Source organism: Ranitomeya imitator, chromosome 2, assembly GCF_032444005.1.
Source record: "Ranitomeya imitator isolate aRanImi1 chromosome 2, aRanImi1.pri, whole genome shotgun sequence".
In the NCBI taxonomy this organism is placed as follows: Eukaryota; Metazoa; Chordata; class Amphibia; order Anura; family Dendrobatidae; genus Ranitomeya; species Ranitomeya imitator.
This window is the reverse complement of record NC_091283.1, coordinates 759,351,043-759,376,761: the sequence shown is the minus strand read 5'-3', so window position 1 is coordinate 759,376,761 and position 25,719 is coordinate 759,351,043. Positions and strand designations below refer to the sequence as shown.

Sequence of the window (25,719 nt, the reverse complement as noted above, 5' to 3'; positions counted from 1 at the left end):
CTGCTATTTACACCGACACTCAGTGTCAGTTATAGAGATATTACAGCAACTGACCGTATCGGAAACTGATTTACTATGTTAAATCTGTCTCATTTGGCTGCCAAAATGCAGATCGCAAATAGTACTGTGTTTGCATAACATTATTGAATAGAGTCACATGGCCAACAGCCAGTATATAAATTAACGAAGCCACAAGAATATCTGGCCATTAAGCTTAGCAGTAATATGGGCAGTACGATGGTAAGTCTGATCTGATGCTCTTTTATCACATGAATATTTTCCTATTTTCCAATGTATGTTTTTCGTTACATTTAGCCAGTATAATATGATAATGATGTACTTTATATAGACCAATAGTATTTTATAAATTAAATGGAAGATAAGCAAAAACTCTGCCCTGACTGTGAATGGAACACAAGCAGAGAATTAGGGGACTGCATTGAAAGACCCCGTGAGAACATAAATAGAGTGCAGAAATATTGATGGGTGGGGGTCCCAGCACTCAGATGCATCAAAGTTCTTCTACTACATCAGTTTCCCTTTAATCTTGTAGGAGAGGCACACAGGTAAAAAGAGTATAAGAATTTTAACACAATCAAAAATTAATTAGTGTCATGCACTCTGAATATATAACCTACAAATAAATTTTAATTATTTATTGAAACAATTTTTTAAAATCATTGGAACATGACACCAAGAAACAGACACAACAGGAAATCAAACGGAGCAGGAGAGGAGCAATTAATATAATAATGTACCCATAGATCACTAAACCTCAACATCATAGGAACATAAGAAACCATCAATGGCTAAATGTCCATATTTCACCGAAATGTAATTATATTAATAGAATAATTAATAAATAATTAATACCGTAATACATAATTAACAATATTAGTAAAAAATCGAAAAATCGCAAATCCTTGAAAAAGGCGCGTGTTTTCTAAAAAGGCGTCAAATTGAAAACTTTTGCTTGTAACCGTACTTCAGGCAGTAAATGTGGTGAGATTCACACAAAACAAATGAGACATTTGGTAAAAGTCACAATTCATGAATCTCTCAAACATCTGGATTAGTAAAGTTGGAGAGGAAAAATCCCAAAAGACTTAAAGTAAGCCAATTTAAAAAATGGTATAAAACGAATAGAGAATATGGTGCAAATACTAAAGCCACTAAAAAGGAGGAGCTTACTCCAAGAAACTAGAAAAACAGCATTGATGAATTGGGGCTGATACCGCACCTCCTAAATTCAACAAATCTAATAATGCTGGGATAGGCGTTGGCATACTCCATAATGTTGTTTAGTTATGTCTAATGTAATATTGTAATACAAGCAACAATCACTATATGCTGTAATGTATATATATATATATATATGTATATATATATACATATATATATATATATATATCTACTATATAATTGTCTAAGGGTCACTTCCGTCTCTCTGTCTGTCACGGATATTCATTGGTCTCGGCCTCTGTCTGTCATGGAATCCAAGTCGCTGATTGGTCTCGCCAGCTGCCTGTCATGGCTGTCGCGACCAATCAGCGACGGGCACAGTCCGATTAGTCCCTCCCTACTCCCCTGCAGTTACTGCCCGGTGCCCGCTCGCTCCATACTCCCCTCCGGTCACCGCTCGCACAGGGTTAATGCCAGCGGTGACGGACCGCGTTATGCCGCAAGTTACGCACTTCGTTACCACTGCTATTAACCCTTTGTGTCCCCAATACACATGCAGCGTCAATAGTAAAAAAATCTAATGTTACAAATAATAATAATAAAAAAAAACCTGCTATACTCACCCTCCGTTGTCCGAAGATGCGCTCGCGCCTTCCGCCAGCTTCCGGTCCCAGAGATGCATTGCGAAATTACCCAGCGAGACCGCTAAGTCTTCCGAGTAATTTCGCAATGCATCCTGGGAACGGAAGATGGCTGCAGCCGCGCGCCCATCGCAATAGTGCCGTTGTAACCCAGGGGGTGAGTATGTAACTATTTTTTATTTTAATTCTTTTTTTTAACAGGGATATGTGCCCACACTGCTAAATACTGCGTGGGCTGCGTTGTCTACATGGCTGCTATATACTACGTGGGCAGTACTATATACTACATGGCTGCTATATACTATGTGGGCAGCTGCCTATCATGGCTGCCACGACCAATCAGCGACGGGCACAGTCCGATTAGTCCCTCCCCTACAGTCACAGTGCCCGCCGCCCGCTCCATACTACCCACAGTCAGTGTCCCTGGCGCCTGCTCCATACTCCCCGCAGTCAGTGTCCCCGGCGCTCTGCTCCATACTCCCCGCTCCATGCTCCCCGCAGTCAGTGTCCCCAGCGCCCGCTCCATACTCCCCACAGTCAGTGTCCCCGGCAGCCGCTCCATACTCCCCACAGTCAGTGTCCCCGGCACTCCGCTCCATACTCCCTGCTCCCCGCAGTCAGTGTCCCCGGCGCTCTGCTCCATACTCCCCGCAGTCAGTGTCCCCGGCGCTCCGCTCCGTACTCCCCGCAGTCAGTGTCCCCGGCGCCCGCTCCATACTCCCCACTCCATACTCCCCACAGTCAGTGTCCCCGGCACTCTGCTCCATACTCCCCACAGTCAGTGTCTCCGGCGCCCGCTCCATACTCCCCACAGTCAGTGTCCCCGGCAGCCGCTCCATACTCCCCACAGTCAGTGTCCCCGGCACTCCGCTCCATACTCCCTGCTCCCCGCAGTCAGTGTCCCCGGCGCTCTGCTCCATACTCCCCGCAGTCAGTGTCCCCGGCGCTCCGCTCCGTACTCCCCGCAGTCAGTGTCCCCGGCGCCCGCTCCATACTCCCCACTCCATACTCCCCACAGTCAGTGTCCCCGGCACTCCGCTCCATACTCCCCACAGTCAGTGTCTCCGGCGCCCGCTCCATACTCCCCACAGTCAGTGTCTCCGGCAGCCGCTCCATACTCCCCACAGTCAGTGTCCCCGGCACTCCGCTCCATACTCCCTGCTCCCCGCAGTCAGTGTCCCCGGCGCTCTGCTCCATACTCCCCGCAGTCAGTGTCCCCGGCGCTCTGCTCCGTACTCCCCGCAGTCAGTGTCCCCGGCGCCCGCTCCATACTCCCCACTCCATACTCCCCGCAGTCAGTGTCCCCGGTGCCCGCTTCATACTCCCCGCAGTCAGTGCCCGGCGCCCGCTCCCTAATCCCCTCCAGTCACCGCTCACACAGGGTTAATGCCAGCGGTAACGGACCGCGTTATGCTGCGGGTAACGCACTCCGTATCTGCTGCTATTAACCCTGTGTGACCAAGTTTTTACTATTGATGCTGCCTATGCAGCATCAATAGTAAAAAGATGTAATGTTAAAAATAATAAAAAACAAAACAAAAAACCTGCTATTCTCACCTTCCTTCGTCGGACGATGCGCTCGCGAGACCGCTAAGTCATCTGGGTAATTTCGCAATGCATCTTGGGAACGGAAGATGGTGGCCACATTACACAGCTTCGCTGGATCCCAGGGGTGAGTATATAACTATTTTTTATTTTAATTATTTTTTTTAACAGGGATATGGTGCACCCACTGCTAAATACTGCGTGGGCAGTGTTATGTACCTACGTGACTGGGCAATATACTACGTGACTGGGCAATATACTACGTGGCTCTGTGCTGAATACTACGTCGCTGGGCAATATACTACGTGACTGGGCAATATACTACATGACTGGGCAGTATACTACGTGGCTCTGTGCTGAATACTACGTCGCTGGGCAATATACTACGTGACTGGGCAATATACTACGTGACTGGGCAATATACTACGTGACTGGGCAGTATACTATGTGACTGGGCAATATACTACGTGACTGGGTAATATACTACGTAGCTCTGTGCTGAATACTACGTTGCTGGGCAATATACTACGTGGCTGTGCAATATACTACATGACTGGGCAATATACTACGTGGCTCTGTGCTGAATACTACGTGGCTGGGCAATATACTGCGTGACTGGGCAATATACTATGTGACTGGGCAATATACTACGTGGCTCTGTGCTGAATACTACGTCGCTGGGCAATATATTACGTCGCTGGGCAATATACTACGTTGCTGGGCAATATACTACGTGACTGGCCAATATACTACGTAGCTGGGCAATATACTACGTTACTGGGCAATATACTATGTGACTGGGCAATATAGTACGTAGCTGGGCAATATACTACGTTACTGGGCAATATACTATGTGACTGGGCAATATACCACGTAGCTGGGCAATATACTACGTGGTTGGGCAATATACTATGTGACTGGGCAATATACTACGTGGACATACATAATCTAGAATACCCGATGCGTTAGAATCGGGCCACCATCTAGTATATATATATAAAAATCATTACTGGAGTAAAGGTCTATTGGCAACAAGGTCAATCATAAGTACTAAGCATAACCTGAGCACATTTTACTATCCACAGGTGTCCTTGCTGCACATTTTGGTGGTGGCGATTATGATATCTTTATGTAGTGCTCAGTGCATGACGGAACAAAATGGGAAAGTTGCTCACAATGTTCATGCACACTCAGTATATGGTCAAAACAAAAATGGTGAGTTGTGAAATATCTTCTGCTTGGTTTTCATTTTTATAAACATGATTGTACTATACATTTTTTTTGTTTGGGTTTTTAGTCCAAAAATCACGCACAAAATACGCACATTTTTCTAAACATTTTTTTGTTATGTAAATGTTTTAGTATTTATTGCATTTTAAATATTACAAGACATGTGATTCATAGATCATGTGATTTTAAGATCCTCGAAAAATAACATGATTTGTAATTCCCGAAATTTATAAAAAAGAATTACAACAAAAAATTGAATTCATTGACCTGTGCATTATTTAACAGAGGGTTTACATGCAGCGCTTTGCTGCATTCTTTTCTGCAGCCAAATCTTGCTCTCTTGGCAGTAAAAATGCTGTGCCCATTTTTCAGCATTTTTGTTGTGTTTTTAGCAGCAAATTTGGGCGCAAATTAGATGTATCCTTTGTCTATGATATATATTGAATAGTTATTTTTATTTCCCAAAAACACAACAAAACCGATGTTACATTTTTTGCAGCATTTTTTCATTGCTTTCTATGAGTGAAAAATTGTTAAAAAAAAATTAAAAACGATGCAGTTCTCAACTTCAGTCAGGAAAACAAAACAAGCGTGTGAATTAGTGATGAGCGAATATACTGGTTGCTCCGGTTTTTCCCCAGCACGCTCGGGTGACCTCCAAGTATTTATGACTGCTCAGAGATTTAGTTTTCATCTCCGGCAGCTGAATGATTTACAGCTATTAGCCTACTTGATTACATGTGGGGATTCCCTAGCAACCAGACAACCCCCACATGTACTCAGCCTGGCTAATAGCTGTAAATCATTCAGCTGCCCTGATGAAAACTAAATCTCCGAGCAGTCATAAATACTCGGAGGTCACCCGAGCGTGATCAGGAGAACCCGAGCAACGAGTACACTCGCTCATCACTAGTGTGCATACAATTTTTTAAAATCTCATAGCTTTTAATTTACATAATAAAAAAACGCAGCTAAAAAAAAGCGTCATGTGAACATAGCCTTTCCATTGCGGTTTTGAGCAATAGTTTGTTTTGCATGAAAAAAAAGAAGCAATGGATGACAATAATTCTCCTGTAAATGCATCATCGCAGAATGGCTGGTGACTTCACCCTCATTATTGACCACAGCAGTACTCAGAAAAATCTACTAGAAATCTCTAAAGAATGGGTACAGTGCTATGCTGTATTAGGCCTCTTTCACACGTCCAGATAATTCTGGTACCGGAGAAATCGGTACCGGAGTTATCCGTGTCCGTGTGTCCGTGTGCTCACGTAGCACATCAGTGTGGCACACGTGCGGCAGCCGTGTGCCGCCCATGTGCCGACTGGGGACCACACGGACCATGCAGGAGACAGTGCTACAGTTAAGCGCTGTCCCCTGCTTTTGGTGCTGAAGCCGGCATTCATTCCTTCTCCCAGTTTGCTGGAGAAAAGGAATGAAAAATCAAGGTTTTTTTTTTTGTTTTTTTTTCTTAAAAATAAAGTTTGTGGGTCACCTCCTGCCTCCCATCCGCTGTGCGCCTGCCCACTTGCCTACAAATACTCACCCAGCTCCTGCGATGTATGCTCTCAGCGCCGGCAGCCTTTCCTGTGTGAGCGGTCACGTGGTACCGCTCATTACAGTGATGAATATGCGCATATTCAGGACAAGCTGCCGGCGGCCGCTGAGAGGAGACATTGCAAGAGCTGGGTGAGTATTTCTAGGCAAGCGGGCAGGCGCACAGGAGATGGGAGGCGGGAGGTGACCCACAAACTTTATTTTTAAGAAAAAAAACACAAAAAACCTTGATTTTTCATTCCTTCTCTCCAGCGAATGCTGCTGGAGATAAGGAATGAATGCCGGCTTCAGTACCAAAAGCAGGGGACAGCGCTTACTGTAGCGCTGTCTCTCCTGCAGGCGGTACATGCACACGGAGGAGAGTGCACACTGTTCTCTGTGTGCACGTGTGCAGGACGTATTGTGGTACGTGCTGCCGGAGAAAAGCGGACATGTCTCCGTATTTTGCACACGGACACACAGTCCGTGAAAACACGGAGACATGTCCATAGACCCATTCATTTGAATGGGTCTACATGTGTCAGTGTCTCCGGTACGTCAGAAAACTGTCAGTACACGTACCGGAGACACTAACGTGTGAAAGAGGCCTTATAGATACCTCAGTTTTACTTTGTTGTGAGGCATTATGTTGTCATATGATACTATGGTATGTTCATCATAATAGGAGCAATTTGCTATGTGACACTGCAGTAGATGTGCTCTGTGGCACTATGTCTTGACTTTAGGTATATGGGCTGAGCACTGTGCGCACAATTTAGCTATTTATATTTTTGGTGATTAATTTTATTGCTGGACAATTACATAGCTGTCAGTTGATCCAAAAGGTTAACAAATCTGAATATTTAAAAAAGTGGAAACGATGTTTTGTCTTTCTTAGGCCGGGATCACACATACGCGAGACACGGCCGAGTCTCGCAGGTGAAAACCCAGCTCTGGCACCGGCACTCCGGAGCGGAGCGTGCAGCCGCACAGCAACACATGGAGCTGCACGCTCCGCTCCCAAGTCCCGGTGCCAGAGCTGGGTTTTCACCTGCGAGACTCGGCCGTATCTCGCGTATGTGTGATCCCAGCCTTAGGAGAATATCTATTACTAGATGGCAGCCCGATTCTAAAGAATCGGGAGTCTAGAATCCATATATACTTTATTTATTCAAATGTAAGAATAATACAATTAATAAATAATAGTAAGAAAGAACAAAAATAATAGGCAGTATATGGAGAAAACACCAAACAAAAGTTCAAAATTGGTGTGAAAATGTCACTGAACCACTTCACAACTAAATACAGTGGGGCAAAAAAGTATTTAGTCAGTCAGCAATAGTGCAAGTTCCACCACTTAAAAAGATGAGAGGCGTCTGTAATTTACATCATAGGTAGACCTCAACTATGGGAGACAAACTGAGAAAAAAAAATCCAGAAAATCACATTGTCTGTTTTTTTAACATTTTATTTGCATATTATGGTGGAAAATAAGTATTTGGTCAGAAACAAAATTTCATCTCAATACTTTGTAATATATCCTTTGTTGGCAATGACAGAGGTCAAACATTTTCTGTAAGTCTTCACAAGGTTGCCACACACTGTTGTTGGTATGTTGGCCCATTCCTCCATACAGATCTCCTCTAGAGCAGTGATGTTTTTGGCTTTTCGCTTGGCAACACGGACTTTCAACTCCCTCCAAAGGTTTTCTATAGGGTTGAGATCTGGAGACTGGCTAGGCCACTCCAGGACCTTGAAATGCTTCTTACGAAGCCACTCCTTCGTTGCCCTGGCGGTGTGCTTTGGATCATTGCCATGTTGAAAGACCCAGCCATGTTTCATCTTCAATGCCCTTGCTGATGGAAGGAGGTTTGCACTCAAAATCTCACGATACATGGCCCCATTCATTCTTTCATGTACCCGGATCAGTCGTCCTGGCCCCTTTGCAGAGAAACAGCCCCAAAGCATGATGTTTCCACCACCATGCTTTACAGTAGGTATGGTGTTTGATGGATGCAACTCAGTATTCTTTTTCCTCCAAACACGACAAGTTGCGTTTCTACCAAACAGTTCCAGTTTGGTTTCATCAGACCATAGGACATTCTCCCAAAACTCCTCTGGATCATCCAAATGCTCTCTAGCAAACTTCAGACGGGCCCGGACATGTACTGGCTTAAGCAGTGGGACACGTCTGGCACTGCAGGATCTGAGTCCATGGTGGCATAGTGTGTTACTTATGGTAGGCCTTGTTACATTGGTCCCAGCTCTCTGCAGTTCATTCACTAGGTCCCCCCGCGTGGTTCTGGGATTTTTGCTCACCGTTCTTGTGATCATTCTGACCCCACGGGGTGGGATTTTGCGTGGAGCCCCAGATCGAGGGAGATTATCAGTGGTCTTGTATGTCTTCCATTTTCTAATTATTGCTCCCACTGTTGATTTCTTCACTCCAAGCTGGTTGGCTATTGCAGATTCAGTCTTCCCAGCCTGGTGCAGGGCTACAATTTTGTTTCTGGTGTCCTTTGACAGCTCTTTGGTCTTCACCATAGTGGAGTTTGGAGTCAGACTGTTTGAGGGTGTGCACAGGTTTCTTTTTATACTGATAACAAGTTTAAACAGGTGCCATTACTACAGGTAATGAGTGGAGGAAAGAGGAGACTCTTAAAGAAGAAGTTACAGGTCTGTGAGAGCCAGAAATCTTGATTGTTTGTTTCTGACCAAATACTTATTTTCCACCATGATATGCAAAAAAAATGATAAAAAAACAGACAATGTGATTTTCTGGATTTTTTTTTCTCAGTTTGTCTCCCATAGTTGAGGTCTACCTATGATGTAAATTACAGACGCCTCTCATCTTTTTAAGTGGTGGAACTTGCACTATTGCTGACTGACTAAATACTTTTTTGCCCCACTGTATATATAGTTTTGGTAAATGGTATTATCATTTTTTTGACGAAATTCGGCAGGAGCTTGAAGAGCAACGTCACTGGGCCCGCCTCCACGCAGTAGAAACTTGCTGTGAGGTAAAAATTCAAAAATCACACCAAAATGGCGGGCGGAGTGTGTCACAGTACGGCACGTTTCTGATTGGTCGCTCGCAGAAGGCGGCAACCAATCAGACACTGGACACTGTTGACGTCACTTATCTCCGGACATTAGCTCCGGACATTAGCTCCGGACATTAGCTCCGGACAAAGCCACGGAAGTTGGCACAAATTGCAGGAAGTAGTATTCTAGGCAATTATATATTAGATTATGCAATGTAAATTATGAAAACCATGAATTTTCCCATCTCAATAATTTATTTTCATCTGTTACAGTGAAAGTAATAACTAAACAACTCAAAAGGCACAAAAATACGTTTCTGACATTTATAAAAAAAAAAATATCAGTGACCACTATGAGTCGCCCTTCTTTTCACTAACAGCCATAAGCTTTCCATCCATGGAGTGTGTCAGTTTCTTAACCCTTTCACGACCAGAGGTTATTTCTGTTTTTGTGTTTTTTGTTTCCCTTCTTCCCAGAGCCATAACTTTTTTTATTTTTGGTCAATATGGCCATGTGAGGGCTTGTAATTTGCGGGACAAGTTGTAATTTTGAACTACAGCATTGGTTTTAACATATCATGTACTGGAAAACAAAAAAATTCCAAGTGGGGTGAAATTGCAAAAAAAAATGCAATTCCACTGTGGGTTTTTTTTTTTACCATGTTCACTAAATGCTTAACTTGCCCTGCCAATATGATTCTCCATGGCATTACAAGCTCAGAGACACCAAACATGTCTAGGTTCTTTTTTATTTAAGTGGTTGAGTGGCAAGTATTTTCTGCGCGTTTTTATTGATACCATTCTAGTGTGGATACGATCTTTAGATTGCCCATTATTGCATTTTATTGCAATGAAGCAGCAACCAAAAAATTTTCTTGTTACGCCGTTTAGCAATCGGGTTAATTCTTTTTATATATTGATAGATTGGGCGATTCTGAAGCGGCAATACCAAATATGTGTATATTTGAATTTTTTATTGTTTTATTTTGAATGGGGCGAAGAGGGGCGATTTGAACTTTTTATATTTTTTTATTTTTTATTATTTTTAAAACCATTTTTTTTAGCTTTTGCATGCTTCAATAGTCTTCATGGGAGACTAGAAGCTGCAGTACTTTGATCGCCTCTGCTACAGACAGGCGATGATCAGATCACCTGTGTGTAGCCGAAATGCTCATTGCTTCAGACCTCTGGTTGCCATGCCAACCCATCGGTGACCCATGATCATGTGACGAAGTCACCAATGGGCGGGATTTACAATGCACTTTCGGTAAACGCGAGTTAAATGCTTCTGTCAGTAATTGACAGCGGCATTTAACTAGTACACAGCTGCAGGTGGATCACAATTCCACCTGCGGCTGTTGCGGGCACGTCAGCTGTATAGATCAGCTGTCATGTGCCTTCACCAAATAGGGGGAGTTCGACATCAGCATACTATTATGCCCGAAGTCAAAAAAGGGTTAATCTGTTGATGATCAACTTTTTGGGCAGCACCAACCACAGCCTTCCAGACAGTGTTCAGAGGGGAGGACTTGTTTCCTTCACTGTAAATTTCTTGTTGAAAGGGACTCTAGCAGCACAAAATGACTGTTCAATCCAAGTACAGATGCTTGAAACATCACAACAGGGCCAATAATTTTTAAACACATTCCCACCTGTGAGGCAGTGACACCTGTTACAGCTAGGGTGCGCTGTATGTGCTTTCAGAATGTGCATGGAAGCGTAGTGAGGCCATGAGGGTGTACTACAGACACAGGTGTGGCTGTAATTAGAATAGTGAAGCAGTGACTGATTAAAAAGCCCTGTAGTAGGGGGGAAGTGTGTCAGTGTGTTCTTGGAAGCAGACAGGGCAGTTGTTTGCAGAGCTCTCTCTGTGTGGAACAACACATAGGCTAAAGGAACCAGAGGGACTGACACACTGTGTCTTGGGCTGTCTTATGTGTACCCGGCTGCACTCCAGAGGATAAAGAGTGCAGTGCGCTGAGTGAGTACAGAGACTTGTTACCGGCGTACAGCCACCCAGGGAAACTGGACAGAGGGAGGTTCGGCCTGTGTATTGACTGCATCGTCATTATTAATGGACTGTATGAAGAAGCCATATACTGTATTGACTGTGTGAAGTAACACAATAAAAGAACGTTTTGTTTGAACTTGCTTGGGTCACTGCTGTTTCACGGTGTATGGTCCTACCGCTGCATCACATATTGTGGAAAGAATGCGGGCCATGCAGGGGCGGATTATCAGAGGGTCAATAAGGGCGGTAGCCCAGGGCCCAGTGGTCTGGGGGGGCCCTGGGCTACCGCACAGATTGACCCTCCGCTAATCGTCTGTGACTGCCCGCCGGGCGGCGTTTGTGTGCCCCCGGACCCGGTGGGCAGAGAGAGGGGGCCCGCATCGGGCCCCTTCTCATCTGCTCACCGGGCCCTTTCTGGCGCTGCGGTGGTTTCCTATTGACGTGCGGGCACGCGCCCGCACATCAATAGTTAACAACAACAGCCGCCAGCCAATTGGAGGTTGGCAGCTGAAGTCGGCCGCAGCGCACACGTCGCCGGCTTCTGACGTCATTGTCAGTCGCCGGCGAGTGTGCGCTGCTGCAGGGAGCTCGCCGCCTGGAGCGCGGACAGGTGAGGAAACTGCTTGGTTTTTTGTTTTTTTTTGGATCAGTTATCGGTGGACACACTGGGGGGCAATGCTGAAGGACACACTGGGGGGCAATGCTGGAGGACACACTGGGGGGCAATGCTGGAGACACTGGGGCAGATTGGAGGACACACTGGGGGCAATGCTGGAGACACTGGGGCAGATTGGAGGACACACTGGGGGGCAATGCTGGAGACACTGGGGCAGATTGGAGGACACACTAAGGGCAATGCTGGAGACACTGGGGCAGATTGGAGGACACACTGGGGGCAATGCTGGAGGACACACTGTGGGGCAATGCTGGAGACACTGGGGCAGATTGGAGGACACACTGGGGGCAATGCTGGAGACAGTGGGGCAGATTGGAGGACACACTGGGGGCAATGCTGGAGACAGTGGGGCAGATTGGAGGACACACTAAGGGCAATGCTGGAGACACTGGGGCAGATTGGAGGACACACTGGGGGCAATGCTGGAGGACACACTGTGGGGCAATGCTGGAGGACACACTGTGGGGCAATGCTGGACGACACACTGTGGGGCAATGCTGGAGACACTGGGGCAGATTGGAGGACACACTGGGGGCAATGCTGGAGACAGTGGGGTAGATTGGAGGACACACTGGGGGCAATGCTGGAGACAGTGGGGCAGATTGGAGGACACACTGGGGGGCAATGCTGGAGACACTGGGGCAGATTGGAGGACACACTAATGGCAATGCTGGAGACACTGGGGCAGATTGGAGGACACACTGGGGGCAATGCTGGAGACAGTGGGGCAGATTGGAGGACACACTGGGGGGGGAATGCTGGAGGACACACTGTGGGGCAATGCTGGAGGACACACTGGGGGGCAATGCTGGAGACACTGGGGCAGATTGGAGGACACACTGGGGGCAATGCTGGAGACAGTGGGGCAATGCTGGAGACAGTGGGGCAGATTGCTGGAGGACACACTGGGGGGCAATGCTGGAGGACACACTGGGGGCAATGCTGGAGACAGTGGGGCAGATTGCTGGAGGACACACTGGGGGGCAATGCTGGAGGACACACTGGGGGCAATGCTGGAGACAGTGGGGCAGATTGCTGGAGACAGTGGGGCAGATTGCTGGAGACAGTGGGGCAGATTGCTGGAGGACACACTGGGGGCAGATTGCTGGAGACACTGGGGGCAGATTGCTGGAGACACTGGGGGCAGATTGCTGGAGGACACACTGGGGGCAGATTGCTGGAGACACTGGGGGCAGATTGCTGGAGACACTGGAGGCAGATTGCTGGAGACACTGGGGGCAGATTGCTGGAGACACTGGGGCAGATTGCTAGAGACACTGGGGCAGATTGCTGGACACACTGGGGGTAATATGCTGGACACACTGGGGGTAATATGCTGGAAACACTGGGGCAGATGATTGCTGGACACACTGGGGCAATGCTGGAGACACTGGGCCAGATTGCTGGACACACTGGTGGTAATATGCTGGACACACTGGGGCAGATTGCTGGACACACTGTCTGGGGGCAATATGCTGGACATACTGGGGCAGATTGCTGGAGACACTGGGGGTAATATGCTGGACACACTGGGGGTAATATGCTGGACACACTGGGGGCAGGACTGGAGGCATGGGCAGAATGTAGACACGGGGCATGATTGGAGACATGGGGCAGGATTGGATCATGGGGCAGGATGGATACGATGGAGACAGATGGGGCAGGATGGGGAGATCATATGGTGTAGAATGGATACTCATGAGTGCAGGATGGGAGAACATATGGCTGGAGCCAGGAATGAGACACACGGGGCCAGGATGGGGAATATTATTACCATAGGGGCTAATTAAGAGATATTATTACTGCAGTGATGTATTTATTTTATTTTTTGAGTATACTGTTTTAAATGGGGGGGCGGTCCTGTTACTGTGCAGAGTGACACTATATCGCCTTTTTATCTTCATGTGGTGTAATGTAGAAGTTGTGAAAAATTTAAGTAATGTGTTCTGCAAGCGGAGCTCGAGATAACTGTGTTATCTCCTGCAGAAACGAGTCCTGGCTGGAAGAAATGATGGCGGTCTGTGCTGGATGAAAGATGAAGGACTTCACCTAGAGACGTCACTGGTGAGTCAGTGTTACCTATACACTGACACTATACACTATATACTATATACAGCGGTCCTGTGTACAATGTCACCAGTGATCACTGTATTACCTATACATTATATACAGAGCTCCTGTGTATAATACCACCAGTGATCTCTGTATTACCTCTACACAGACACTGCATACTAATTACAGATCTCCTGTGAATACTGGCACTTACGGTGATAGTATTGTGATTTTTTTTTTTTTATTACTGATCAGTATTGTAGTATTCAGTCACTATGTGGTGGTAATATGTGGTCTGGAAATGGTGTTGTGGTATTTGTCCCTTGTATGTGCTATTTGGTCACCAAGTGGTAATATGTGGTCTTGACATGGTGCGGTGGTATTTGTTCCTTGTATGTGATATTATTGGTCAAGATATACCTAAATTGTATTGTAGATTTTAACAAATATTTAATAGGTTACAGTAGAGTAGGGCCCGGCCATTTTTCTTGAATAATCTGGTTCGGGTATATCATGACCCCCGTCACATGACCCCCGTCACATGACCCCCGTCACATGACCGAGGGGGCCCACAGTGTGTGAACAGCCCGGGGCCCTGGCTACCCTTAATCCACCCCTGGGGCCATGTGAACTGAGGCATACCCAAAGCGTACTGCATGTCAGTGATTAAGCCTGCAAAGCAACAGTTTAAGCCAGCTGATAAAATGGAGGAGCTTTTGAAGCAGTTTGCCCGCTCACAGCAGCAGCAGCAAGAGGCGCTGCAGTTGCAGCGGCAACAGTTGGTGCTACAAAAGCAGCAACAGCAGCAGACTACTGAATTGTTGATGCAGCAGATCGCGGCTATGGGAGAGGCAGGTTCACCAGGGACAGCATTCCGGTCTGAGGCACAGTACAAGGTCTGGTCAGCGCTGAGGAAGATGGAGCCTGAGGAAGACATGGAGGCTTTTCTCACCATCTTTGAACATACTGCGGTGCGGGAGAGCTTGCCGGTGACTCAGTGGGCTGAGGTGGTGTCCAATTTCCTTACGGGAGATGCCCAGAAAGCCGTCATAGACCTCAGTCAGGACGATGAAATGGACTATGGGAAGCTGAAAGGTGAGATCCTTGTTAGACTGGGGGTTAATACATATGTGCGGGCCCAACGGGTGTTCCAGTCGTCCTTTTCCGAGACTCGCCCTTCCCGATCTCAGGCACATGACTTGCTGCAACTGGTTAAAAAATGGCTTCAGCCTGAGACATTAACCCCATTCTAGATGGTAGAGAGGGTGGTGGTTGACCGCCTGGTGAGGGCTCTGCCAGCAGCCATACAGCGTTGGGTGGGACAAGGGGACCTAGGCATTCTGGGTGAAGTGGTGGGACTGGTAGAGTGATATACAGCCACTCAGGACTTTATACAGGACACTGCTCCATTTCGGCTGTCACGTAAGGTTTCCCCAGCTCAGGAGCTGGGGAAAACTAAAACGGTACCTGGGCACAGTCGTGCCGCAGCGATCAGGTGTTGGCACTGCCAAGGGCCCGGCCATGTGGCTGCTAACTGCCCTTTGGTGTCTGAACCCATGGACTGCAGGTATGGTCGCCGTATTTCTATGTATGCTCAGCCAATCGGTACCACCACTACAGGCACTGCTGACAGCGAATCCCAGCTGTGCCAGGTACTTGTGAACGGGTACCAAACAGAGGTCCTCCTGGACTAGAGGAGCATAGTGACCTTGGTTCATGGGTCCCTTATTGCCGGTGATAACCCCAAAGGACCGAAAGTGGAGGTGATGGGTATCCACGGGGAAATCCCAGAGTACCCGACCATGGAGGTTAAAGTTTCCACACCATGTGGGGACATTAAACATGTGGTGGGAGTGGTGAAGACGCTTTCATATGGGGCTGTGTTGGGGAGAGATTTGCCCCTGTTTTGGTCCCTGTGGGAGACCAGGGTCAACCCTCTCAAGGAAAGTGTTGTACCGGGTGCAGAACCCAAAGATATTGAGATACCTGCCATAGGGGTCACCAACCTAGGGACAGAGTGTAATCCCAATAGGCTCCCTCTAGAGGTTGTGGGGCCCCATTGAACCCTGAGCCGGAGGTGTTCCCTGGAAAGGTCGGGACAGCTCAGATCCAGGGTCCCTTTCGGAGACGCAGATATAGAAGACGCAGGTATGAGAAGAGCCAAGAGTGTATGGTCGCAGAGGCGACTGGGGACATGCGCACGAGGAACCCTCTGGCACCGGTCAAGGATGGGGCCGGCGGTCAGGGTAAATTAGATAGAGCACTAGCTAGACAGCAGTGTCGGGAGGCTCAGGTTCAGATGCAGCGTAGTACAGATATATGCTCAGAGTTGCGCGGTCCGCGGCATTTCAGCGTGATATAGTCACTGAGGCACGGGTAAGAGTTCAGAGGAAACGGTACCAGGGGCCCAAAAGCAGATACTTAGGTGACAGGATGACCCGTGGGGTTAGTGAACCTTAACCCTGAAGTAAACAAAGTAAAGACCACCCAAAACTGGCCCAAATCTGCGATTAATCAGAAAAGAGGGTTTGGCTTCTGCAGTGGAGATCGGGGTGGGTGTTCCGTAATGAAATATGGAGGAGAAACGGGAGGGATGCGTGCGCCAATCGATGGTTCCGGTCCCTACTTTGGTTTCTTAATGTAATGTTGAGCGGGGATGTCAGGGGGGCATACCGATGCCCTGTCTTTCACCCTTACGGGGTAACAAATGTTCAACCCCACAGCTATGAACAGGGGGGAGGATATGTGAGGCAGTGACCCATGTTACAGCTAGGGGGCACTGTATGTGCTCTCCAGAATGTGCATGGAAGCGTAGTGAGGCCATGAGGGCATTCTACAGACACAGGTGTGGCTGTAATTAGAAAAGTGAAGCAGTGACTGTAGTAGGGGGGAGGTGTGTCAGTGTGTTCTTGGAAGCAGACAGGGCAGTTTACTGCAGAGCTCTCTCTATGTGGAGCAACACAGAGGCTAAAGGAACCAGAGAGACTGACACACTGCGTCTTGGGCTGTCTTATATGTACCCGGCTGCACTCCAGAGGATAAAGAGTGCAGTGCGCTGAGTGAGCACAGAGACTTGTTATCGGCGTGCAGTCACCCAGGGAAACTGGACAGAGGGAAGTTCGGCCTGTGTATTGACTGTATCATATAGCCATGCATTATTAATGGACTGTATGAAGAATCCGTATACTATATTGACTGTGTGAAGTAACACAATAAAAGAACATTTTGTTTGAACTTGCTTGGGTAACTGCCGTTTCACTGTGTATGGTCCTACCGCTGCATCACACACCTGATTGTTGTCCCTCAACCTTCACCCCCCTCTTTTTTGCTTAATAGAGTCAAAGAAGGGCAGAGGTATATGGAAAACAATCAGGTGGGAAGGTGTATATAAATGATTGGCCCGGCCATGGAGCATCGAGCACCTATATGAACAGTTATCCTGTGCTGACAGTTCCTTTACAAAGGGCCCATAGTTTCTCAAAAGGTTTTAGGTCAAGTGAGGGATGGGCCTTGTCATTATCTTTTTTAACCTTTAATGCCCTTATAGACTTTAATGCATGTGATGGCGCATTGTCCTGTATACAAATCATGGTTTTCTTGAAAGATACACTTTTTCCTGTACGACTGCTTGAAGAAAGTGTCTTCTAATAACTGACAGTAGGTTGAGAAGTTGATTGTCAGTCGATCTTCAACCAAAAAAGGTCCAACTAGATCATCTTTAGTAATACCAACTTTGCATCCCGAACAATTTTCTTGGCTTTTGTCCCAGGTCATAGGTGAGGATGTTACCTTTAGTAGCCATTCAAACTTCTGTGCGTGTCATCAGGCCAAAATCATTAGGGCATGTGAACTTTTGATCAGGGTCATTTGGATGTTTTAGGTTGTCATTATGATTTAAAAAGAGAATACACAGTAGTTTGACAATAAATGGCTTCACCCAACCATGAGTGGAGAAAAAGTTTTGGTGTTATCATTCATATTCTCTGAAAAAAGGCCAAGAAAGCAAACATTCTCCCGGGGTATGTAATCTTTTAAGCATAACTGTATTAACACTACGAGATTACATTATGATGCATCATTTTTCAGGTTGCTGGAAGGATGGTGATTTTCATACTCTGGGAGAAGAGTGGGAGGAAAGTGATTGCACTACATGCAAATGTGATGCCGAATGCATAAGTTGCTGCACTAAGTAAGTATTTATTCTTTATTTAAAGAGGTTGTCCACTACTTTTTCATTGATGACCTATCTTTACGATAAGTCGTCAATGTCTGATCGACCGGGGTCCGACAGCCACAAATACTTACTTGCAGAGCTGCTCAGTCTTCTGGAAGTGGCCGTTGCATGATACTACATATCGCCTCCCATTCAAATCCTGAAGGCAGATGTGTAATGCCCTGCCACAGCCATTATCAGAAGACAGACCGCTCCGCAAGGATAGATTATCAATGAAGAAGTAGAGGACGACCTCTTTAACCTTTGTTTAGCAGTAAGGCCATATTTTATTTTACATTCATCCCTCCAGTTACAAGTAAAATACTACCAATAGCTTAACTAGAAATGTCAAGGGTTCCATATGGTAATTTCTGTTAATTTAGGTTTTTTCAAATGACCCCAATTAAGACCAGGATTTATCAGTCTTTAGTGAGCAGGCAAACATTGCAAAAACATAATTTTTTATGACAGATCTGGCTTTTATGCAGCTGTATTACAGAACAGTATTGTATTCTACCCTAGAAACAATGCTCTATACTTAAGTAATACGGCTTATGATAGAAAATGCAGTAATAGAAAAATATCAGAAGTCACATTCATTACCTCCATATTTCATTCTATATATGGCAGTTTGTAAGGGCCCTAAAATATCCTATAGCCTCATTCAGCCATCCGTGATTCATGGATTTGTTCTGTGTGTGATTTTCATGGGTAGTACAAGCTCTCATTATAGTTGCTGGGGCTGTCCACATGTCCGTATTTCTTTGCAGACCAAGTGGTCCGTATAAAATCAAGGTTATGTGTTTTTTTTTTTAAAATCTGAATCATGTATAAAACTGATCCATACAAGTCTAAGGTACCTTCACACTGAGCAACTTTAGAACAATAACGATAGCGATCCGTGACGTTGCAGCGTCCTGGATAGCGATATCGTTGTGTTTGACACGCAGCAGCGATCAGGATCCTGCTGTGACATCGCTGGTCGGAGCTAGAAGGCCAGAACTTTATTTTGTCGCTGGATCTCCCGCAGACATCGCTGAATGGGCATGTGTGACGCTGATCCAGCGATGTGTTCACTTGTAACCAGGGTAAACATCGGGTTACTAAGCGCCGTGTCAGCGCCGGCCGGCCGTAAAGCAGAGCACAGCGGTGACGTCACCGCTCTGCTTTACGGCCGGCGCTTACACAGTGCAGGGAAGTGGACGCCAGGGGACGCGACAGACACCGGAATGTAAGTATGTAGTGGTTTTTTTTTTTACATTTACAATGGTAACCAGGGTAAACATCGTGTTAGTAAGCGCGGCCCTGTGCTTAGTAACCCGATGTTTACCCTGGTTACCCGGGGACTTCGGCATCGTTGGTCGCTGGAGAGCTGTCTGTGTGACAGCTCTCCAGCGACCACACAACGACTAAACAGCGACGCTGCAGCGATCGGCATCGTTGTCTATATCGCTGCAGCGTCGCTTAATGTAACGGTACCTTAAGAATCCATGAAAATCACAGACAGCACATGGATGGCTAAATAAATTACAATGGAGAAGTTTTATATTTATCTTATTAATTTATTAATTTATTTTTTCATCTGTAAAAATCTCTGATGTTAAAACCTGACACACTGAACAAACACTGCTGAAAATTAGAGCCAAAACATTGATGAACAATGTTCTGCATTTTTACATACAAGGAAAAATCATGGACGTCGGAGTGAGGCCTTAAGCAGTTTTTTTTATTGTTTTTTTCCCTCATTAAGGGGGTATTCCCATCTCCAAGCTCCTATCCCAATATTCGCTATGTCGCTTACCCCATGTGCAGGGCATTGAAGTAACAGGTATCCATGGTTATGACCACTAACAACTAATTGTCACTATATGACTGGTTGTAACCATAGATATCTAAGCTACTGCAATGCCCTGAAGATGGGGTAAGTGCCATAGCGAATCAAGAGAACTACAGTGGGTAAGGAAAGTATTTAGACCCCTTTAAATTTTTCACTCTTTGTTTCATTTCAGCCATTAGGAAAATTCAAAATAGTTGACTTTTTTTTCTCATTAATGTACACTCTGCACTCCATCGTGACTGAAAAAAAAAACAGAAATTTTGAAATTTTTGCAAATGTATTAAAAAAGAAAAACTGAAATATTACATGGTCATAAGTATTCAGACCCTTTGTCTGGTATTGAGTAGATGCCCCCTTTTGAGCTAGTACAGCCGTGAGTCTTCTTGGGAATGATGCAACAAGTTTTTCACACCTGGATTTGGGGATCCTCTGCCATTCTTCCTTGCAGATTCTCTCCAGTTCCGTCAGGTTGGATGGTGAATGTTGGTGGACAGCCATTTTCAGGTCTCTCCAGAGATGCTCAATTGGATTTAGATCAGGGCTCTGGCTGGGCCAGACAAGAATGGTCACAGAGTTGTTCTGAAGCCACTCCTGTTATTTTAGCTGTGTGCTTAGGGTCATTGTCTTGTTGGAAGGTGAACCTTCAGCCAAGTCTGAGGCCCAGAGCACTCTGGAAGAGGTTTTGATCCAGGATATCTCTGTACTTGGCCACATTCATGTATCCTTCTGTCACGCTCACGCCCTGACTGGTGGGCGTGAGCTCGGGGGTTTTGTGGCCCCACTGTGCCACAAACCCGACTACCCTGCAAGGGGCGTGACTACGACAGCTGCCCGGGTTTTCACTGGAGCCTCTGATGGTGAGGACAGGCTTGTGCAGCAGGCAGCTGCCAGGTGCTACTCCAGGGTGGTGTCTGGCTGTGGCTGCTGATCCCACTTGGGAGACAGGAACACCTGGATTGGTGCGGGCATTAGGCAGGACTGGCAGAAGAGCACGGCTGGAACACAGACGAGTAGGCTGGCACGGCTGAGACAGGGCTGGCAGAGACACGGCAGAGAACTCAGGGCTGGCAGAGACACGGCAGGAAACAGGACTGGCTAGGACAGCAGGAACACAGGACTGGCAGGAACACAGGATTGGGAGGCACTGCAGAGAACACAGGACTGGAAGGCAGGGCAGGAACGGCAGGAACACAGGATACACAGGACGGGCTGATGTGATGTATGAATCAGGCTGCACTCTGATGACACCCGAGTGCAGTCCTATTGTGAGTGTGATGAAGGAACAGGTAGGGACCTGTACACACAGAAGATGCAGGTACGGAAACAAGCCAGAAGGAAAGGAGAATGAAGGAACAGGTAGGGACCTGTTCACACAGGAGGACCAAGTAACAAGTAGAAGGTGGAACTAAGAGAAGAGAAGGAGAAGGCAGAGCCAAGGACGGAGCCGCAAGAGGCGGAGCCAAGGGCGGAGACGCTGGAAGCGGAGCCAAGAGCGGAGACGCTGGAGGCGGAGCCAAGAGCGGAGATGCTGGAGGCGGAGCCAAGAGCGGAAACGCTGGAGGCGGAGCCAAGAGCGGAGACGCTGGAGGCGGAGCCAAGAGCGGAGACGCTGGAGGCGGAGCCAAGAGCGGAGACGCTGGAGGCGGAGCCAAGAGCGGAGATGCTGGAGGTAACGCCAAGAGCAGAGACGGAGCCAAGTGCAGAAACACAGGAGGCGGAGCCAGATAGTACCGCAAAGAGCGGGGCCAGATAGAACCGCAAAGAGCGGAGCCACAGAGCAAAGCCAGAGAGTGCGAAGCAAGGTCTAAGTACAGAGCCGCAAGAGTGCGGAGTGAAAGCAGACAGAAAACACAAGGAAAGAAAGCAGGGAAGAAAGCCACAGAAAAGGAGACCGAGAACAGACAAAGTACAGACAAGGCAATAGAACAAGACACAGGGACAAAGACACAGGGACCAGGATATTCTGCCTCCTGGAGGGCGGACTGCAAGAACAAGGCAAAAGCACAGAGAAAAGCTCAGAGGGAATAACTCAGAGCAAGGCCAGGCAAACTCAGCAGCTAAACACTAACTGAGCTAACACATTGCACAGGACCAGACCACAGGGTGGAGCTGCACTATATACAGGAGGCCTCTTGGTAATTGGTCAGGAACTGATTAGACAGATGCACCTGATTCCTATAAGAACCAGAGAGTTCAGGCGCCGGCCCCCTATACACATAGCCATGAAGCATGTACAGAGCAGAGACACAGAACATGGAGATGGCATTAAAGAGAAAGCACATCATGGCCTGGAGCAGTGGGTAAGATTGTGTGAGAGATGTGAGGCCATGCTGTGATGCCAGCAGAGTTGTTACACCTTCAATGACAACCAGTCATCTGGTCCCAGCAGCTGAAAAACACCCCCATAGAAAGATGCTGCCACCACCATGCTTCACTGTTGGAATTGTATTGGGCAGGTGATGAGCAGTGCCTGGTTTTCTCCACACATACTGCTTATAATTATCACAAAAAAGGTCTATCTTCATCTCATCAGACCAGAGAATCTTATATCTCATAGTCTGGGAGTCCTTTATGTGTTTTTTAGCAAACTCTATGCAAGCTTTCATATGTCTTACACTGAGGAGAGGCTTCCGTCGGGCCACTCTGCCATAAAGGCCCAACTGGTGGAGGGCCGCAGTGATAGTTGACTTTGTGGAACTTTCTCCCATCTCCCTACTGCATCTCTGGAGCTCAGCCACAGTGATCTTGGGGTTCTTCTTTACCTCTCTCACCGAGGCTCTTCTCCCACGATTGCTCAGTTTGGTTGCGTGGCTAGGCCTAGGAAGACTTATGGTGGTCCCAAACTGCTTCCATTTAAGGACAATGGAGGCCACTGTGTTCTTAGGAACCTTGAGTACTACAGAAATTCTTTTGTAACCTTGGCCAGATCTGTGCCTCCCACAATTGTCTCTGAACTCCTTGACCAGTTCCTTTGACCTCATGATTCTCATTTGGTCTGACATGCACTGCTGTGAGGTCTTATATAGACAGGTGTGTGCCTTTCCAAATCAAGTCCTATCAGTTTAATTAAACATAGCTGGACTCCAATGAAGGAGTAGAACCATCTCAAGGAAATGGACAGCATGTGACTTAAATATGAGTGTCTGAGCAAAGGGTCTGAATACTTATGTGATATTTCGTGTTTTCTTTTTTTAATAAACTTGCAAAAATTACTATTCTGTTTTTTTCTCAGTTAAGATGGGGTGCAGAATGTACATTAGAAAAATATTTAGAATTGAGAGTCCTCAGTGGTTGATACCTTTTAATGGCTAACTGAAAAGATGGTAACAAATTTAATTTGTTACCATCTTTTCAGTTAGCCATTAAAAGGTATCAACCACTGAGGACTCTCAATTCTAAATATTTTTCTATCTACTGGGTAACACGGTACCAAGATATATTTCTTTCCTGTATCAGAATGTACATTAATGAGAAAAAAAATAACTTTTTTGAATTTACCAAATGGCTACAATGAAACAAAGAGTGAAAAATTTAAAGGGGTCTGAATACTGTCTGTACCCACTGTATTCTACATTTCAAATTGGAGGTATTTGCTAATATTATTATTATTATTACACCTACTACATATTAGGATAGGATCTAAGAGATGGGAATATTCCCTTAAAGAGGTTGTCCACTGCTAGCACAACCCCATCTTGATCAAAATGTTTGGCACCCACAAAATAAAAGCCTATGATCACATCCCATGCTGGAACAGTTGTCACGGTGTTGGCACTCGCTCTCCTGGGGCTCTTGTGCTTTAGTTGTGAGATGTGACACCAGCACCCGATCAGCGCTAGCGTCACTGTCCCTTTGCAGCGCCCCAGGGTCCTGGTTTTTGTTGTAATATCATTCTCCTCTAGGGGGGAGTGATGTTACGTTTGGAGGCAATAAAGGAGATCTCTTTGCCAGGTACCACAAACATACAACACATTTCATACTCCAGTCCACCAGGGGGAGCTATGCTCCTATTTATTAGGGCACTCTTCACACTTTGGTAAAACTGGTGTCCTGGAGAGGAAGTGAGGCAGTTGCTGGCTGAGCTTCGCTCAGGTAGTTGGTCCCTGACAGGGGTGGGAGCCTGTCAGAGTCCCAGACAGAAGGTCACGGAGCTGCGCCTGCCCCACGTGGGACATTTTGTAAGAAAGGACACGAACAGAGAACTGTATTGTAGAGAGGGTGAAGAAGTCATAGCAAAGGAGTGGATACCAGAAGGAGTTCTGCCCCGCACAGGCTGCCTTCTTCTGAGGCGCAGGATCCCTGTAGCCGGGACACCAAGGGAGCAACAGTCCTTTATGCCTTGCTCCAGAGACCGGCAGGACCGCTAATTGCAAGTTACTGATCCGCCCTATACCCAGGAGGCAAGGTGGCACCCACGAGAGGCCGGGGCATGATAGAGTCTCTGTAAAAAGCCTCAAGCCATCGGTCATACGGGTTTGTCCTATCCATCTGTGGGACAGAGAGAGAGATAACGTCTACAACATCTGTGAGGTCCTTATGAGAGGCTTAGCATTAAGGTACTTCAACACCAAGGCGCTGGAGGAAGGCTACTGATTTCTATCTGGATAAGGGGACTCTGGATTTGCCTCCAAACTGGCCGGACTCTGCCTGCCCTGTGATCTGGTGCTCTGGACTGTGGATGCTGAAGCCTTCAGTAAAAGGTAAAGAGACTGCAACCTTGTGTCCTCGTTCTTCACTGCGCCTCACACCATCCACCATCTACACACTGGGAAGACCTTGGGACATACTTCACCTGTGGGAAGGTATACCATCTAGCTGCCATAACATCACCCCAGTGGACGCCTTAAAGCAGCGTTGGTCACTCTGACCGAATACCACAGGTGGCGTCACGAACATTTCCCCTTTAAAGACCTTTCCCTTTTACCATGGACCTCCCGAGGGTCAGTCACCGTGACATCCCCCCGAGATCCGAAGGACCCGGTACCGAGTACTCCTAGCCCTTGGGGGCGCTCCACCCGCCTTCGGACAAATCGAACTGGAAGAGGAAGTCTGGGCTGCAGCTAATGTCGGACTTCCTCTGTATGCTCAATTTGACAGGAGGTGAGGACAGTGACGCCAGCGCTGATTGGGCACCGGGAACCACGTTTCACAACAACAGCACTGGAGCACCAGAGTTAGCGAGTGTTGACACCACGGGAACAGCGCCAGCACGGGAGGGGAGTATAGGCTTTATTATTTTTGGGGGGTCAAGTGAAGGGAATGAGAAGAGTTGTCCTAGCAGTGGACAACTTCTTTAGGGCTACGGTCACACTGGCAGTATTTGGTCAGCATTTCACATCAGTATTTGTAAGCCAAAATCAGGACTGGGTCAAAAATTCAGAAGTGGTTACGTGTTTCTATTATACTTTTTCTCTGACTTTTCTTCACCTGATTTTTACTTACAAATACTGTTGTAAAATACTGACCAAATACTGATAGTGTGAACATGGCCTAAGTCACTTATGTCTCATAGCTGGATTGTCTATAGGCAGTGTAGCAGTTGCAATTATATGTAGGCTTTGGTACCTTGCACCACATCAGTAACCAAATGCAAGTAATCTAATTTTAATAACACAGGTCTGCGACTAAAAAGCTGTTTGATTATTTTCATCTAATTTCCATGTATTTTGGTGTGCTGAAAACGAAAAAAATATTGAAAAAAATCCTGGACGTCAGGATTTGCCACAAAATGCAAAATTCTCTTCAAATTTAG

The 25,719-nt window shown here is 46.7% G+C and overlaps 1 protein-coding gene across 1 annotated transcript in view; it reads left to right on the top strand.

The window, feature by feature from the left end:
- Positions 1–209: 209 nt before the first annotated feature.
- LOC138667754 (beta-microseminoprotein-like) overlaps positions 210–25,719 on the top strand; it is a 28,222-nt gene continuing 2,712 nt past the window's right edge. Inside the window, exons 1-3 of the mRNA XM_069755850.1 lie at positions 210–240; positions 4,454–4,583; positions 18,004–18,106. Coding sequence (XP_069611951.1) covers positions 226–240; positions 4,454–4,583; positions 18,004–18,106 — 248 coding nt within the window. The 5' untranslated portion in view covers positions 210–225. The remainder of the gene's footprint in view (positions 241–4,453; positions 4,584–18,003; positions 18,107–25,719) is intronic.